Source organism: Anthonomus grandis, chromosome 14, assembly GCF_022605725.1.
Source record: "Anthonomus grandis grandis chromosome 14, icAntGran1.3, whole genome shotgun sequence".
NCBI lineage: Eukaryota > Metazoa > Arthropoda > Insecta > Coleoptera > Curculionidae > Anthonomus > Anthonomus grandis.
Window position 1 is genome coordinate 10398514 of NC_065559.1, and position 18659 is coordinate 10417172.

Consider the following 18659-nt stretch of genomic DNA (forward strand, 5'->3'; position numbering starts at 1 on the left):
CAAATAGTTTGTTTATTTCTGTCTTAACTTCCTGACTTATTCCGTAATCAGAACGAATTCCAATCGACTCGTGGTTATGGGCAGCCTCTACACGATAGCGCAAAACAGCATTTGACGTAGCTTCAAACAGTAAATAAATTTGTGCCGCACACTGAGGGCCACGACGTTTTACTTTGTTACAGCGATAAAACCTTTTCTTTCCTTCTTCAGTCATATGTGTTATTAAAATAGACCAAGTATTTTCTGCGAACAACTTCCTGCGCTTCTTTAACCCATGCAAATTTTCTTACAAAGAGCCACGCTTTTTTTTGTCTCTAATTCTTCCATCTCCGAATCACTGTCCGAACGATATGAAGGAATTTCTATTTCATTCTCCATTTGAATATTGTCTTCAGAACTATTACCGGGTAAAACAGTATCGAGTTCCATGATTATTTAATGTTTAAAACGAATAAAACGGTGCATAAAACAACTGTTTATACTACTGAAATATTATACACACCATAACCAATAAACCTATATGGGAATCCCAAACGCAGTTTGTTTAACTGTCGCTCCATTATAAACGCACGTTGCCGGATTTTTTTGTAATTCATTAACGAAAGCTGTTGCCGAATGCAGAATAAAAACTTTTAAGAAAAAAAAATGATGAATATATAATATTTTAATTGAAATGAATTTGAAAATTAGATGCTCATGTAGAGTTTTTGAACTTTAGTTGGTATTTTGGTAAACTGGTTTTGAAAATTAGAAGCTCATTTAGATTTTTTGTAAGCTTTATGTATTTTTTGGTGCCTGCTTTTATTGGCAGATTAAAAATATAATGATGCCTTAAGTTTGTTCACCGATAAATTTATTTGATATACAGAAATATACAAGTTGCCATGTTACGTTAAAATAGTTACCGCATTTTGTTGTACATCCATAATATTTGATGCTCATTTAAAAATCTCCTTAGTTCAAAAGCTAGGTTAGGTTAACAATATCCACCGTAAATAACAATAAACATATACAAAAGTAAAAACGTAAAATGTCACAAGTGGAGAACGATCCAGCAACCTTAAGAATCACAGGCGCGCGTTTAACCCATAGACCACCTATTCACACAACAATATTTTACCAGAAGTCCAGTTTTTTGCCCTTTGAGCCTTCTTGTAAAATATCAATTCCCTGGGTTAAAAAAAACCATATAAGGAGGCTAATAAATGACTCGCAAATGCCGATTTAATTTCGATCATGGCAATGTCCCTGTAATTGTCCACCAAAGCTGTTTGTTCTTTTATTCTGGTGGAAATTTTACGCCCCGATTGCCCTATGTAAATGGCATCACAGTCATTAAATTTTATTAAATGACTGTGATGGCGCCGCCAAACGAAGAAACAACAATCAATGCTCCGGCAAAAAATAAGTTTGAGTGCTGTAAAACGCGAGTTTGTGCCTACACAATATGTATAGTTTGTGGGAAAACCTATCACAAATCGTGCCTATCAAGAAATTTTCCCAAATTAACACCTCTTGATGATTCAAGGTGATTCATTCTTGATGATTCATTCTTGATGATTTGTTGTGTGCAAGACCTAACCTCAAAACCCACAAAAGAATCGGCAAGTCAGGAACTCAAAATAAGTAATCTGGAAGCTCTGGTCCAACAAGGTGAGCAGAAACTTGAAATATTAAAAGAAAACTTCAATCTTCTTCTCAATATAGAAATTGTTTACCTTAAAAAACTGCTTGATGAATCGTCAAGCAAAAACACTTTTTTGCAGCAGAATAATCTTTTGCTGATCCAAAAAATACAGACTCTCGAGCACGCAGTGCGCCCTAAGGAAGTAAAAAACTCTGAACAGGACCTGCCTCAGTCACAAGCAGAGCCCCACGATCCTAGTAAATTGGCGGGAAAACAAAATAAACAAAGACAAACTGAAGTGTCACTGTCATCAATGTTATCAGTCATTGAACAACGTGAAGATAGCGGTAGCTCGAGTATGGTCCCAGTACCCAGACTGTCCAATGCCGCCTCTTCATTACAATATTCTGAAAATCCGCACGATGATACTCCAGGTTTCGAGCCTGGCGGTGGTGATGCCTGGGTGCTTGCAAAAGGCAAAAGATCTCGTAAGCAACACATTCAAAACTCTGAAACAGAATCCTTATCAAAGAGGCGAAGCTTCGAACAACATCAAGGAAGACAAGAACGTCGATCCTTTAGAAAAAAAACCTTAAAATTGGAAGTCGAGAAGATCATGAAACACAATTAGGTTCCACGTCTGCCCATCAAAATAGAAGGGTCTGGGTCTTATCAAAAATTAATGAAACTGTCACCGACATGTATGGACATAAAAAATTACGTTACCAAGCATAGCAATCGCACTGATGTCTACGTTAAACAGTGTATCCCGAAACAAAACCAATCAGACAAAAAAAAGTTTATGGTAGGACTCCAGAACTTAAGGATACCATCTACAGCAATTCCTTCTGGCCAAAGAATGTTGCATTTGAAAGGTTTAACTTCTCACTTGGACGGAATTTTTTAGATGGACGGAAAAATCTGAACCAGAATCTGAATTAGAGGCAGTTGCCCGCTTACACTCGACTTCCAATCTCAAAATGATGTCCCTTAACATCCGAAGTTTGACAAAAAAATTTAATGGAGATGTTTTCAATCTGGATGATTGAAAACAAGAATTTTGATATAATATGTCAATCCGAACATTGGCTTCCTCAACAAGCAGTAGAAAGTTACTCTCTGCCTGGATTCCATCTATTTAACAGTTTCAGCCGTAATGAAGCAGGAGGAGGTGGAGTCCTTATCTACACCAGAGAACCGTTTCTTGTAAAGAAGATCCCAACTATAGACAACATGTCAATAGAGACACACTTTGAAGTCGTTGCGACTGAGATTGAAGCCTTGCAAGTTGTAGTTTTGAGTGTCTACAGATCTCCATCAGGTAAATTGAACGTGTTCTTTCAGATTCTTGATACAGTTCTAAATTTCTTATTCCTTAGACGCAAATGTACCTTTATTTATGGTGATTTTAATATAGATCTACTAGCGGATAACCTCACTTCAGCCGAGTTCACCCAACTTGTCAGCACATATGACTTTAAATTCCTGGTAAATAGCGAAACTAGAATCTCAAAAACCACAAAAAGTAGTTGCCTTGATAACTGCATAACAAATTGTGCAATTAATTGTATATGTTCTTTATGGGACACTTATATGTCAGATCATATGGCTATTACTAATACATATGAATCAATAAATGAAAGTACTGAAAACACCCACACAACGGTCTTAAAGTTCAGACCGTATTGTGGAGAGAGATTTTCTCGCTGTGTTACTTTATTACTAAACGTTGACTGGTTGCTTGATAATTGTAACGTTCACAATTCTTTTGAAATATTTCTCAGTGTTCTAATGTCTATTATAGACTTTTATATTCCCAAAAAAACTAAAACAATTCTCACCACAAATAAAGAAAAAAAAATCTTTTAATAATGAACTGAAGAGATTGAGAGATAATTTAAACTTCTTTTCTACCTTAAATAAACATAACAGTACTCTAGAAATAGTCATAACAAATCCAAAACCATCTGGAACATCATTAAAGAAACAAAAAATAATGATCCTAGTAATTTGAAATGTAATGTAACTCCCGATGAGTTTAACAAATTCTTTGTGAATATAGCTGACTCAATTACAAATACACTGCAAAAATCTAATGACCCTGTACAATTTACAGCAAAATATGTACATAACAATTCAACAGTATTTCTCTCACCTGTTACCGAAATAGGGGTCATTGATCTTTTAAAAAGTTTAAGTGATAGTTCTGCTCAAGACATCTTTGGTTTGAGCAATAAAATATTGAAACAACTTGCAAATGGTTTGGCGCTACCACTATCTCTAAGAATAAACAAATGTTTTTCATCTGGTACATTTCCTCAAAAGCTTAAAATAAGAAAAGTTGTTCCTATATTTAAAAAGGGTAATATGGATGATCCAGGAAATCATCGACCCATATCAATAATACCGATATTATCCAAGCCCATTGAGCTCTGTCTAAACCAACGTCTCATATCTTTTTTTGATAAATATAATTTACTTTCACCAGCGGACTTTGGCTTTCGAAAAGGAAGATCCACTGCTGATGCACTCAGGGTAATGGTAGACTACCTGGTTGATGCATGTGAGGGGGGCAAGACAGTGGGTGCAATTTTCTGCGACCTCTCAAAAGCGTTCGACTGTGTCTCGCGTAATATTTTGTTGAGCAAGTTGGATTTTTATGGTATCCGGGGTATTTGCCTGGAACTTATCCAGTCTTACCTTTGTGAGCGTCAGCAGATGGTGACTTATGGAGGAAGAACATCCTCCATACTTCCAATAACAACAGGGGTGCCTCAGGGATCAATCTTGGGTCCTCTTCTGTTTTTACTTTATGTAAATGAATTACCCGCCCACTTCTCAGAGGTGATATCTGTACAATATGCGGATGACACAACTCTTCTCAGTCGGCATTCAGATCTGCAACTCTTCACAAGTTAAAAGTATGGTTTGCTGACAATAATCTATGCTTGAAACTAAATCAAACAGAGGTGGTTAATTTCTCTTTAAGGGAAAGACATTAGAGAATAGACGCGATCAAATTTCTGGGTGTTTATCTAGATAATAAATTATCATGGAAGAGCCATATAATAGATCTGGCAATAAAACTCTCGTCGGTTCTTTTTCTGTTGCGCAGAATTGTTCAATTGGTGCCTCCAGTAGTATGTAGAACGGCGTATATGGGACTTCTTCAATCAAAGTTGTCATATGGACTATTATTTTGGGGTAACTCGGCTGACTGGCAGAGAGCATTTAAGTTGCAAAAATCGGCACTCAGAATTCTAGAAAACAAAAAACCAATAGATAGTTGTAGACCTTTATTCAAAAATTTAAAAATCATGACAATGCCTGGCCTGTTCCAATGTCTGATGTTTGCTAGAACACACTCTTTTAGATTCAGCACAGTAAATAGTAGGAACTTATATGACACCAGACATGGGGGAAATCTCTTACTTCCACAACACCGGCTTAGTCTGACCCATAAGGGCTATATGACTAATGCCATAAAACTTTTTAATGCAATACCCGAAACCACAAAACAACTACATTTAAATAGATTTAAGCAAGTAATGAAAAACCTAATTTTGGAGACCTGTCCATACTCATTGGACGAATTCTACAATAGTCTTTAACTTATCTATCAAAATGTCTATCAAAATTTATCGAATATTGTACTTTCATACCTGTATAACAAATGTTTCATACATACTTATAAATCGAGCCGAAAATACATATTACTACAAAAGGATATTCATCTATAGAGGTGGCTATTTTCATTATTAAGATGAATTAAGTTGTAGGTGAGCTTGTATTTATTGTAAAATTTATAATAATGGCGAATAATTATACAGGGTCCGGCAAAATGATCTCCCACATTTTGCGCCGCCACTGAGCCCGAATCACTAAAGAGGGAGCCAGCTTAGCGTAGTCGGTTAGCTGCGCGCGCCTTGCCGTTTCTGTTGTCGCCATGACTGGACGGGCGAGCATCGTGCCTTCGTTATCGAAACATTTTTCGAAAGTAACGAATCTGTGATTACTACACAAAGAAATTTTCGTATTCACTTCGCGCTTGGTAGACATGATCCAGTACCAGATCGCAAAACAATACTGTTGTGGGTTTCAAATTTTAGAGCTACAGCTTCAGCCTTAAAAAGAAAATCAACAGGTTGACGTGTTCGGACACCTGAAAACATTGCAGCTGTAAGAGAAGCAGTTGAACGATCTCCTAGACGTTCAGCTGTTAAACATGCTTCTGCTTTGCGTTTGTCAGATCGTTCTGGGAGAAGATTTTTGCACACCGATCTGAAGTTCCACCCATACAAAATGATGATCGTGCAAGAACTTAGTGAACGGGACTGGAAAAATCGCCGAGAATATTCCAATGATATTCTTCAAAACGTCCCACAAAATGCGCTTTTAATAACGAGTGACGAGGCTCATTTCCATTTGTCTGGCTGTGTGAACAAGCAGAATTTTCGCTACTGAGCACCAGAAAATCCGCGGCAGCTCCATGAAAGGCCACTTCACAGCCAACGTGTTACCGTTTGGTGTGCTGTTGGTTCTTTTGGTGTTTGGGGTCCCTATTTTTTTGAAGAAACCCCTCCTTCTTGCGTAACTGCTGATCAATATGTCGACATGCTACGTAATTTTTTGGAACCAAAACTTAGGGAACTTGAACATCCGGATGTGTGGTTTCAACAGGATGGGGCTACAGCTCATACGGCAAGAAGGACAATCGACCTGTTAAGGGAAATGTTTCCAGGACGCGTAATCTCGTTACGTGGAGACGTTGGGTGGCCTGCGCGTTCACCCGATCTTGCCCCATGCGACTTTTTCCTTTGGGGCTACCTGAAAGAGAAGGTTCTTCAACATCATCCCCGAACCATTGACGAATTGAAAGCAGCAATACGCCAAAAAAATTACAGGAATATCGCCTCAAATTACTGCTCGAGTAATGGAAACTTTCAGAAATCAGCTTCGAATGTGTGTCGAAAGAAATGGTCGCCACTTGGACTCTGTAATTTTCAAAACTTAATAAAAACAAAATGGCATACCATATATTTTTAGTTGATAAAAATAAAATATAAATAGCATTTACATTGGCGTTTTTATTAAAAATCAAAATGTGGGAGATCATTTTGCCGGACCCTGTATTAAGTGCAAAATCATTATTAACAGCTATATGTTTAATTATATTTAGTTTAACAAGAAAAGTTTCTTTAGAAAGAGGAAAGGTAAAAAGGCGATAAAAAAGGAAATTAAAAGATACCAATTTATAGGAATGTCGAGAGTTCGAGGAGTGTTGGATGACATTGTCCATAGTGGTGGGTTTGCGGTAGATCTCGTAGAGGCGTTAAAAGATATATGCAGGGTATCCCAGAAAATATGTAAAAACTCTCGGATTCAGGTAGAAAATAAGAAAATAATATGGAACTTTCCTATAAATAAATTTCCTATAGCCCCTCCCTACGGCCCCTTAAAGACGCCGCTGGAAATCGGTTTTTCTTAAATAATTATGTGAAGTACTTGGTATAATTTAATAAAAAATTTACGTCATCAACACTACTAAGGACCTCTTAAAACGGAGTCCTTAAAACACATTTAACTTGTTTATTTTACCAAGGGCGGACTAGGTTGTACATTATAATGCTTAAATTTTTAACACCCTGTATGATCACCCCTGAAGACTCTGAAATATTAAATATGGCTAGCCTGAACCTTAAACTATAGAAAAGGCACTCTTGTTCATTATCGATAAAATGAACCGTTGGAGAAAAAAATTAAGGAATCACTGTTTTATTTTAATTAAAAAGAACCATATGTTCTTTTCTTCAGCGATGCGACAGTTATTCAAACAACAGGGAAGTTCTATTTTAAGTTGTTTAATCGGAAACAGTACATGATTTTAAAAATGTCTCCTAACGCGGACGCGGACTGTGTAGTGTTATATACAAGCAGATTATCCGCAGCTACCTTATTAAATAAATAAGATTCAACTTAAAAAAGTCAAAATCTTTTATGATTATTTGGGCTGTGATCTAAACAAATTGTTTGAAAGAAATCGGGGTCTTCGCCATCACACTTCAACTGTTTTTGCCAAAAAAGAGTGTTCGATGTTTCGAGTTCGCTACCTGCAGATGTTATAAATGCTCCTTCTGTAAACTGTTTTAAAAATCGTCTAGACAAATTGGACATCTTGAGTATTTAAATTTGTACTGCCGACTTTAGTTTATAGAGCTATAGAAAATGAATATTCTTGGTTTTTATTAAATAAACCAATTACAATAATAATACAACGTATCGAAAATAAAAAAGCCAATATGGAGACCTCAGAGGACATCATCATTTAAAAAAAGTGTCGTGAAAGAAATCTAGGTGGTGAAAGTGCTGCTGTTTTAAAATACGAGCTGATTAGTTTTTCAGAAAAGCTAAGAGGTACAGGTTACTAACAAGGAAATTATTTCTCATCTAATCCGCAATAATATTGTAAAAAAAGCAAGGTAGTTGTAATAGTAAAAACTTATACTATTAGATTGGTTTACTACAACTAAATGATGTTCTTATATGGTTTGCGTTCTTTGTTAGAGTCGTTGGCTATATGTGGGAATTTGTACCAAGAACTTTTCATCAAAACTGGGAAAACTTATATGGAAGAACTTTCTTTATTATTTTTAAATTCCAATTTTTGTTTATTTTTTTCTACACATCTGTTTTTAACGTATAGACAAATATAATAATTAAAAGTTCAAAGAAGAAAATATGGTTTTGGGGTATTTTTTCGTCCGCCTAATTGTAATGTAAGCTTCTCTATTGTGGATCAATGGAGATTTTGATGTTAACCTTTTTAACCTCAATAATCCTCTCACTTTGACTCTTGAGACTTTTAACCTTCCGCAGATGCTAAATGAACATACGAGTAATAAAAATAGTTGTACTCTCTTTCGATCATTTCGTGCTACCAGTAATAACATAAGGCTCAGAAACCCTTAAACTAACAACAGCAACATGTAAGAAACTTACACAGAGGAAGATGGAGAGATCCATGTTCGGTGTAACTGTGAGGGACGACATAAGAAACGAGGATTTGCGCAGAAGAATCGGTGTCAGTGGTGTCGTTGGAGCTATCGCTAAGCTTAAGTGGAACTGTGCTGGCCACATAGCGCCGATATGGGGTTATCGATGGGAAAAGAAGCTCCTTGGGTGGAGACCTAGAACAGACAAAGTAGAACAAGACCCGTTGGTCGGACAATATTAAGAGGATCTGCAGCAATTGGATACAAACAGCACAAAATCGATTGGAATGGAAAATGATTGGAGAAGCCTATGTTAAACGATGGACACAGACGGTTGAATAATGATGATGACTTGGATCCTATTCTCCAGATGTTGGGAATATCAGCACTGTGCTAGCTGAAGGTTCCTTGGTTTCGCGTGATGTAACTTCCAGGAATCTTCTTTTCTTTCAATGTTGTACTTTGCACAAAATCTTTCATTCCATCCAATATATGTTGTGCCCCTTAAACCAAGCATATTTTGCTATTCGTGATCTGAAAATCTCTCCTGTTCGGGTCTAGTTCCGATGTTCTTTTGTCCTTACTTCACGCGGCCGCTTTATCTCGCCTATGTATGACTGTCCACATTTAAAGGAGATTTAGTATACTCGGTTCTTGCTGTTCAGCTGTCTTCGAAGTGAAGGCATTTTAAATTTTGTGGCAATTTTCCTGTTTTTCTCCGAAATTTCTTTAATGTACGGACTCGTTAAAAATCCTGTTAAATCCCACAGCTGCTGTGACTCTTTCTGCCTTCCTATATAGAGCTTTAATGTTTCCTAGCTTTGTTACACCAGGATAATTGGGGTTGTAATGTAGATATTGTCCTGTGTATGTTGGTTTCCGATAGACTGATATCCTAAGGTGTCCATTGCTTTTCTTTGCAAAAATGACTAGGAAGGGCACTGCTGACTTATCTTCCAACTCCATCGTGAACTTGGTTCTTGACCTAATATTATTAATGTGCTCCAGACAGTTTGCTAGTTCTATATCGCTTTTGTTCCAAATACTAAATGTGTCATCGACATATCGAAGCCACACCTTGAGTTTGGACTTAGCACTCTATGTACAGTGCATCCCAAAAGTTATATCTAAATTCATTTAAAATTCAGGAGTGTGTTCGAAAAAAAATAAATTTAGAGAATTCGGTCATGTTAGAGATCTTATGAAATCTGATCGTCCTGCTCGAAATGAAAATGAACAACTTGACGTTTTGCTTTCTTTGGAAGAAAATCCATGCACTCCTCTGTCGCAGATTGGGGCAAATTTACACATGGCGAAATCTATAGTTCACCGAATAGTTAAAAAGCACAAATATCACCCCTACAAAGTTATTCCTGTGCAAGAGTTATTTGATGACGATTTCGATAGGTGAAATGAGTTTTGTGAACGCTTACAAAACATGTGCAATCTAAATAATAATTTAGTAACAAATATTATTTTTTCCGATGAAGCCACGTTCTGTTTGAATGGTATTGGGCAACAGAAAATCCGCATTGAATGATGAAGGTAAACACCCAGTATCCTCAAAATCTAATGTGTCGTGTGAAATAGTGCGGAAGAGTAATAAGTGCCTTTTTCTTTGAACAGACTTTAACGGGACAAGTCTCGATTTTCTCCAATTTGAATTAGTTCCAGCATTACTAGCTTTATTTCCAAATCCATTGGACCCAGACTATCCTGACGAAGAACTAATTTTCCAGCAAGTTGGCGCTCCTCCCAAAAATTTGCGTACATTTTTGGATGAAACCTTTCTCAATCGGTGGATAGGAAGGAGAGGACCCATCGAATGGCCTGTTACGTCATCTGACCTAACACCAATGGACTTTTTTTTGTGGAGATACCTCAAGTCGAAAGTATTTGTTAATAGGCCAAATAATCTAGACGGCTTGAAAGAGAGAATTCGCAGAGAAGTGCGCGCCATAACTCCGGAAATTATTGAAAATGTGCAACGAGACTTTATTGATCGCCTTGGATATTTTCAAGCCCTGAATGGCAACCATTTTGAACATTTAACTTAATTTTTGTTCTTTTTTTATTTGTTACATAAATCGTCTTTTTTTCGATAACTGTTGACGTTAGGTATAGAACATGATGCATGAAACATATGTAGAATTCCACGCGAAATTCAAAGATGAAATAAAAAAAAGGTGCTTTCATTTGAAAAAATTAAGTTGATGGTCGTAATTTATTTTTGAGCACCCCGTATATACAAACTTCACGTACAAAAATGCGCAACTTGAAATAAAAATTGACGGGTCCGAGCGTTTTTTTTTCGAACACACCCCTGAATTTTAAATGAATTTAGACATAACTTTTGGGATACACTGTATGTTGGTTCTTTGTTATACTGGTCCTTCGTCCGGGGCGTAAAACCTATCTTTGAATTGAAAGTAGGAGTTAAGTCCCTCCAGCAGAAGTCTAGTGCGCTCTGCAAGAGTCGCTTCATGTCGGAGTTTTCTTAATGATGTTAAGGGATTCTTAGATGGGCACATTTGTATAACTATAAACTTTCAGCATTAAAGCATACTAGCTTATCGCTGTGTCTAACGTTAGTGGCCTGAAGAAATTTCACGAAATGAGCTGAGTTTTGTATAAGGAAGTCCGTATTTCTTGTTGGGGCTGGATAATGCTCATGAATTTAAAGAGTTCCGATGTTGGAAAGTTCGATTTCCTGTAAAGAAAACAAGAAAAGAGCCGCAGCAACTTGAGGATTCTACAGGATTTTTAACGATTTCTTACATGAAGGGAATTGCGGAGAAAATCAGAATAATTGCCAGATAATTCAACATTAAAACTGCTTTTACTTCGAAGACAACCATACGATGTTTAGTACCGTGAATTTGGTGGAGAGTCATACCATACATAGGCGAGACAAAGAACATCGAAGATGGACCCGAACTGGAAGGGTTTTTAGTTCAGGAATAGCAGAACACGCTTGGTCTGATGGTCACAACATACATCAGGTAGACGCAAAGAATTCGTGCAAAGAGCAACATTGGAAGAAAAAAATTCCTGGAAGCACCTTGCATCACGCAAAACCAAGGAATCTTCAGCTAGCCCAAAGTTGATATTCCCAACATCTGGAGAATAGGATCCAAGTCATCATCATCATTCAGCCCTCTGTATCCATCGTTAAACATAGGCCTCTCCAATCATTTTCCATTCCAATCGATTCCAATAGACCCCTGCCATCAGTACACTGCAAGATCTAATGCGCTGCACGGATAAATCTCAAAATGTTACCAAAAATTAACTAAACATAGACCATTAGATTCATCATATTATCCGTCATTATTGTTCAAAGAGATAGTTTTTATTGTGGTCTCTTATTATAATTTTTCTTGTTGTTTTAAATTATACCAAAAGTTCTTGAGGGTTAAGTTCTAAAGCAGATTTAACATTGAGATGAAATTGTGATATTATTCTTAAATTGGAAAATGAAGCTAGCTAACTATACTACATTATGACTGGCTTGATAGCATGAATAAGTTAACTTTATTAAACCATGTGAGAATTTTCACTTCTCAACTGTATTTTTTAAAAGGTTTGTATTACAGTCACTATAGACTACGGCACAGGCATCTGCAAAACTGATAATATCCCCACCAACCTCTAAATTCAACAGGCTATTAAGATAAACGATAAAAAGGAGTGGTCCTAGAACCATACCCTGAAGTACAGGGTCTTTCCCCATATATTGACCCCCCCCCTACAGGGGTAAGTCGAAAAGTTAAAAAAAAAATTTAATACAAAACTTTTGGGGTTTTACTTACAAAATTACAAAATTACAAAATTTACAAATTTTTTTTTTTGGTTTAGAAACGTCAAATTTTGACAGATGATCAGTTTTTTCTTATGGAACACCCTGTATATGACTCCATAGTTAAAAAGAGCCGAATTTTCTGATTTCAAATATATATAGTTTAACTATGTTTTATTAAACCGTTTCGGAAATATCGGGCTCCAAACTTTAAAAAAATAATATATTGAAGATCTTGGTAGGCACTACATTGTTATTGTTTGACATTTATTAAAAAACAAATCATTCAGATGACATTGTCATTTCTTGTTTGTTAACCCATAAATGTTAAAAAATGCCGTATATTTTATAAAAATAATAATAACGCAAATGCCGCCAGAGAGGAATATCGTCGAACCTTTCCTTTACTTGCCATTCCGGCAAAAAAAACGTTTAAAAATATAGAACGAGCATTTTGCATCAGGAAAACTCTACGAAGAAAACGTCGGACAGTTCTTGTCGATCCAGAAGAAGAATTACATATTTTGCTATATTTCGAAGGTAGGTAAGTTTTTACTAATTTTTGAATACATTTAGATCTACGTTATCATGTTCGGGCCTTTGTCTCCCTCAAATTGCCCATCAAAAATGTTGAATTTCTATTTAGAACACCCAAATCATTCCGTAGAAGATGCGAGAATTTACTTTGATCGATCGGCCAGTGTGTTAAGTGTAGAGCAAAGAAATAAACGCGTGGAATGTTGTCAAGAGATGCTAGGGCTAAAAGAAGAAGATAATAACTTTTTTAAAAAAGTTGTGTGGACCGACGAGTGCACCTTTACATTACTTTACTTTTTTAATGTTCGCTTTTGGTCAAGAACAAACCCCCGAATAACAAGGGAAATTAAGTTTCAAGGGCGGCAATCTCTACATGTATGGTGTGGAATTTTAAATGACCAGGTCATAGGACCTATTTTTTAGAACGGCAACTTGATGGGACAGAGATACGTAGAGATGCTTACTTATCAAATTGAAGCTAAACTTGAAGATCTACCCATAAGGCAATACGAGCAAATAGTTTGGCATCAAGATGGTGGCCCACCGCATAATGTGTTACCTGTTTTGAGATTTTTAAATGAAAGATATAACCTGTGGATTGGACGAACTGGGCCAATTCGTTGGCCACCAAACAGTCCAGACCTGATACCTCTTGATTCATTTCTGTGGGGTTACCTGCAAAATAAAGTTTACGAACAGAGAACTGAAAATGTCGGGGAGCTCCGCAGAAAAAATTACCGCGATAGATGATCAATCAAAATCATAGACAATTTATAAGGAATACAATACACAAAATTGAGCAGGATTATATAAACTGTATTGATAATGGTGGTGGTCATATAGAGCAGTTATAGTTATAATTACGTCTAAATTAAAGTTTAACAATTGTTAAAATAATGTATCCTTGTCAACAAAAAGATGCTAATTTATTTATCTTAAAAAAAACGCCAAACAATAACAATGCAAGCAACAACGCTTACCAAGATCTTCAATATATTATTTTTTTAAAGTTTGGAGCCCGATATTTCCGAAACGGTTTAATAAAACATAGTTAAACTATATATATTTGAAATCAGAAAATTCAGCTCTTTTTAACTATGAAATCATATACAGGGTGTTCCATAAGAAAAAACTGATCATCTGTCAAAATTTGACGTTTCTAAACGGAAGAAAAATTTTGACATCGGATTCAAAAATTTAAAGTAAAAGCCCAAAAGTTTTGTATTAAATTTTTTTTTTACTTTTCGCATTATCCCTGTAGGGGGGGGGGTCAATATATGGGGAAAGACCCTGTACATCATATTCCATTTCAAAACTAAAAGTCGAAAACTACTTGATTTGTTTAATAACTTGACACAGTGTTGCATTTTTAAATAAGTTATTAAAATCTTTTTAATAAGATTTTTTGTAGCCCTAAAATATTTTCTATAAACCATAATGTATATTGCACTCTTTCAGAGCGGCATACACAAAGAGGATAATGGATATAGTAGGAAACATAAAAAAACAAAAAAAAGAAATCCAGAAAATCTTAGTGGACACCAAGAAGGTGCAAAAGGATATATCAAATCTAACTGGACAAGTAGAAAGGTCGTTTACACTTAGCGATGAAATAATTTTTCACGTAAGTATAGTTGCTAGAAATTTGAACTTTATATAAAGAGTGTTTTTTTTTGGAGGCGGAGAACTTTAAATTAAAATTTAACACAAAATATTTTATTGATATGAACGAATTTGCTTTTATATTAAAGATTTTTTTTTTGGCATTAATATTTTTAAATCGGGCATGTGATCCCCACGGCTGACGCGTACGTGGCGTAATCTAGAGGTCCAATTTTCACACACTCTTTCCAGTACTGCAGGCTGTATTTCGGCAATCACGCATCGTATGTTAGCTTCCAAGTGCTCAAGTGTTTCGGATTTATCAGCGTAGACATGCGACTTAACATAGCCCCAAAGAAAATAATCTAATGGCGTCAAGTCGCACGAACGAGCTGGCCAATTTACAGGTCCATTTCTTGAAATTATTCGTTGCTCGAATGTCTCTTGCAGTAAATTAATTGTTTAGCGGGCAGTATGGCACGTGGCACCGTCCTGCTGAAACCACATTTCTGCAACGGCTTCCAATTGAGGCACAAAAAAGTTGGTTATCATGTTTCTGTATCGCTCACCGTTTACTGTAACGTTCTGACCATCAGCATTTCTGAAGACATAAGGACCAATGATTCCACCGGCCCATAAAGCGCACCAAACGGTTAGTTTTTCTGGATGTAACGGTTTTTCGCCAATAGCTCGTGGATTCTCATCCCCCCAAATTCGGCAATTCTGCTTGTTTACATAGCCATTTAACCAAAAGTGTGCTTTATCACTGAACAAAATTTTCATATGAAATCGTGGATCAACAGCAATCTTTCCTTCCGCCCATTCAGCTAAGTACGGCGCAAAAGATGATCCTGGGGTTTCAACTCCTGGACAAGTTGAATTTTATATGCTCGCAATCCGAGATCTTTGCGCAAAATTTTCCATAAAGTGGATGGACATAAGTTCACTTGTTGAGAACGACGACGAATTGACACATTTGGATCATTATCAACACTATGCTGCACAGCAGCTATCGCTTGTTGCGTGCGCACTGTACGGCGTCTTACGGGATGCGTATTGTCGACTAGAGTAAAAGTGTTGCAAAAATGATCAACAGTTTCTCGAATTAATCTTTCTGAAGGACGATTATGAGCACCATAAAACTCACGTAATGCCCGATATGTTTCTCGAATAGAACCATGTCTTTCGAAATAAATTTGAACAATTTGGAAACGTTGCTCCGGCGTGAGTCTGTTCATGATAAATTGCCAAACCAAACTAATCTAAAAATAACCCAGAACTGTCAGGTCGGCTGTCATAAAAAACAGTGTTGCCAAATGAAAGTTCTCCGCCTCTAAAAAAACACCCTTTAGTTACACACCCATTAAATTTTAAAAAATTACCCATTAAATCATGGGTAGTAAAGATTAATAAGCAAAAAAGTCTTTCATTGAGTTTTTAAAGGCGAAATTCAGTTCCTGGTACTACAAACAGTCGTTCTTGCTCCTGGACCCTTTCGATAGAAGGTTTTTGCACTTTAATGTGGCATTTATAATAATCTTGAAAACAAAACGATGTGTCAAAATTTGAATCCACGTTTAATATGGTTTTTTCGCAAGGAACCGGTTTATTTTCAAATGTAATTAAAAACAAATCTCTACATTGTATTCCCAAAATGCGTCCATGAAACCATTAAATAAATTGAACTCTTTCGGAAGAAGTTGTTAAAAGTTAATTTTAACAATTTATTTTATTTTATGATTTTATGGAATCGAAGTTTATGGTTGTCAAACGAATAATACCTTTTTTCTCAAGTAAATAATTTTTGCCTGAACCTTCTCCCAAATCCCAACATGTGTTTTTACCTACTTTTTAAGAAATGCCTTTGTTGCCAGTTTAGCTTAAGTGCACTTAAAAATCCATTTTTCTCCTTAAGTTCACTTAAGTGTTGGCCCCATGACACACGTGCATCCCACATTTTTTACCCAACATTTCACCCCGAGTCCCATGAGAAAAAATCAGTATTCACTCAGTCACCGCAAAAAGAAGTACCTACTCTCGCGCCCTCGAAACACAAGGTTTCTCTCACCAGTGAAGAAGGAATTCACAAAGCTTAAAGTACCGAGAAAATAAGTTAGTCAAGAGCAAGTTGGCGCAAGCAATTCCTCTCTCTCTCACTCTCTTCCGTTTAAGTATTTGTCTAAAGTTCATATATGTATACCTAATTGTTACGATAAAGTAGTTTAAGTTATGTAAAAAGGTCTATAGTGAATAAGTGTGCGTAAAGGTGGAAAACTGAACTGAAAGTGAGTGCAACGTTGTGAGTGCAACAGTGGTTGTCAATAGCTGCACAAACCAAGGTGACGTTAGTGCTAATGCCGTTCCTGGTTCCTGCTAAGTTCCTGCTATTGGTCTTGTGATTCTGGAAGGCTGGTAACGTCAACTAATATTGTAAACCCTGTTAAATAACTAACTTCAACATTGTAAATCGTTCATTAGTCTATACCTGTAAATTATTACTAACCAAAAGGTACAATAAACCCTTATGTAATCGTAAATCACAACTGTGTAATTTATTGAACTGGACCTATGTCATCGAAGGGCTCGTCAATGCAGTAGCCGTTGCTCGAGCAGGTATAGGTAGGTTTTTAAGAAACCCTAATCTATATTCATGGTCCTTCGAGCCGGATCTTCCCAAGTTGTGATTTTACGATTCATCTAAGCAAAAACAAAACATACTTCTTGTGTAAAAAGTATATAATTGGTTCCGACATATGTGTCGGTGGTCCTTCGAGTAAACAGTATTTTAGTTAATTACTTACTAACAAACCTTTTAGTTATTTGTCCCTTGTTATTTTGTTATTTTTACTTGTTATAATTGTTATTTGGAAATAAGTAGCAACTCACTTTTTACTTTTTCTTTTAAATTGTTTCTTGGTAATTAGTTTATTTTCTCTTAACAATTATTGTTTAAATTTAAAGAAAATCTATTCCCAAAAAATAAGCATCTGGTTGTCTCGTCATTTTTTGTGTTTATTCTGTAAGCCTAAAACAAAAAAATTAAATGGCTGAAGGAATAGAAATATCAGTAGAAGCGTTGGTTAAAAATCGCGGATATTTAAAGGCTAAAGTAACACGAATTGTTAATTGGTTTTTAGAAAATAATGATAGTATACATGACTTTTTAGAAATTCAGGTACGTGAAAGTATGTTAACCCACGCTTTTAAAGATTTTGAAGAGGTAGAAAAACAAATTGTAGTTTTAGATATAAGTAAAGTAGACAAGGATGATGTAGAAGACAAATACTTAACGTGTGTTGCTAAAATGCAACGTAAAATTTTAGAACTTTCCCCGCAAGCGCCAACTCAAGTAAGACATATAGTTCCCCAACACTCTCATTCCCCAAATGTTAGTTTGCCCCAAATTAGCATACCTCCATTTAACGGAGACATCACTAAATGGAATGCCTTTTTTCAACTTTTCTCTACTCTTATTCTAGATAATCAATCTCTCTCTGATATTCAAAGATTAATTTATTTAAAATCTTATTTAAGAGATGAACCCCTAAATTTGGTCGATAATTTACAATTGACCACTGACAACCTCCAAATTGCCCTAAATACCCTTAGACAAAGATATGATAATCAATTATCAATTATTTTTGCCCATATTAAAAATTTAGTTGACATTCCTATCCTAAATAAGGTATCCTCACACACACTTAGGGAATTTATAGTTTGCATAAAACAGAACTTTGATTCACTGAAAAATCAAAACATTCCAGTAGACCACTGGGATTTAATTTTAATTTATATTTTTTCTCAAAAATTAGACTTTGGCACAAGAAAGGCATATATATCCGAGAGAGGTTCTCAAATGCGCTCTTCCTCACATGTGGTCCCTAAGCTTGAAGAATTTCTAAGCTTTTTAGAAAAGCGTTGTTCGGTGTTAGAAGATCTCTCTGAAAGCCCTTCAACTAGAAATTATTCCCATGGACGCTCTTCTCAACACAACACTCCCTTTGTTAAAAAAATTTCACACTATGCTCATGGTGGGCAACGCCAAGGCAACCAAGTCATACCTCAAAACTCTCCTCAAAACTCTCGCTCACATTTTGTTGCA

At 36.0% G+C, this 18659-nt stretch overlaps 1 protein-coding gene across 2 annotated transcripts in view; it reads left to right on the forward strand.

The window, feature by feature from the left end:
• Positions 1-18659, forward strand: part of LOC126744492 (coiled-coil domain-containing protein 22 homolog) — a 42854-nt gene that overhangs the window by 15857 nt on the left and 8338 nt on the right. For both annotated transcript variants that reach the window (XM_050451926.1, XM_050451927.1), the window contains exon 7: positions 14414-14579. In XM_050451926.1, the coding sequence (XP_050307883.1) occupies positions 14414-14579 (166 nt within the window). The remainder of the gene's footprint in view (positions 1-14413; positions 14580-18659) is intronic.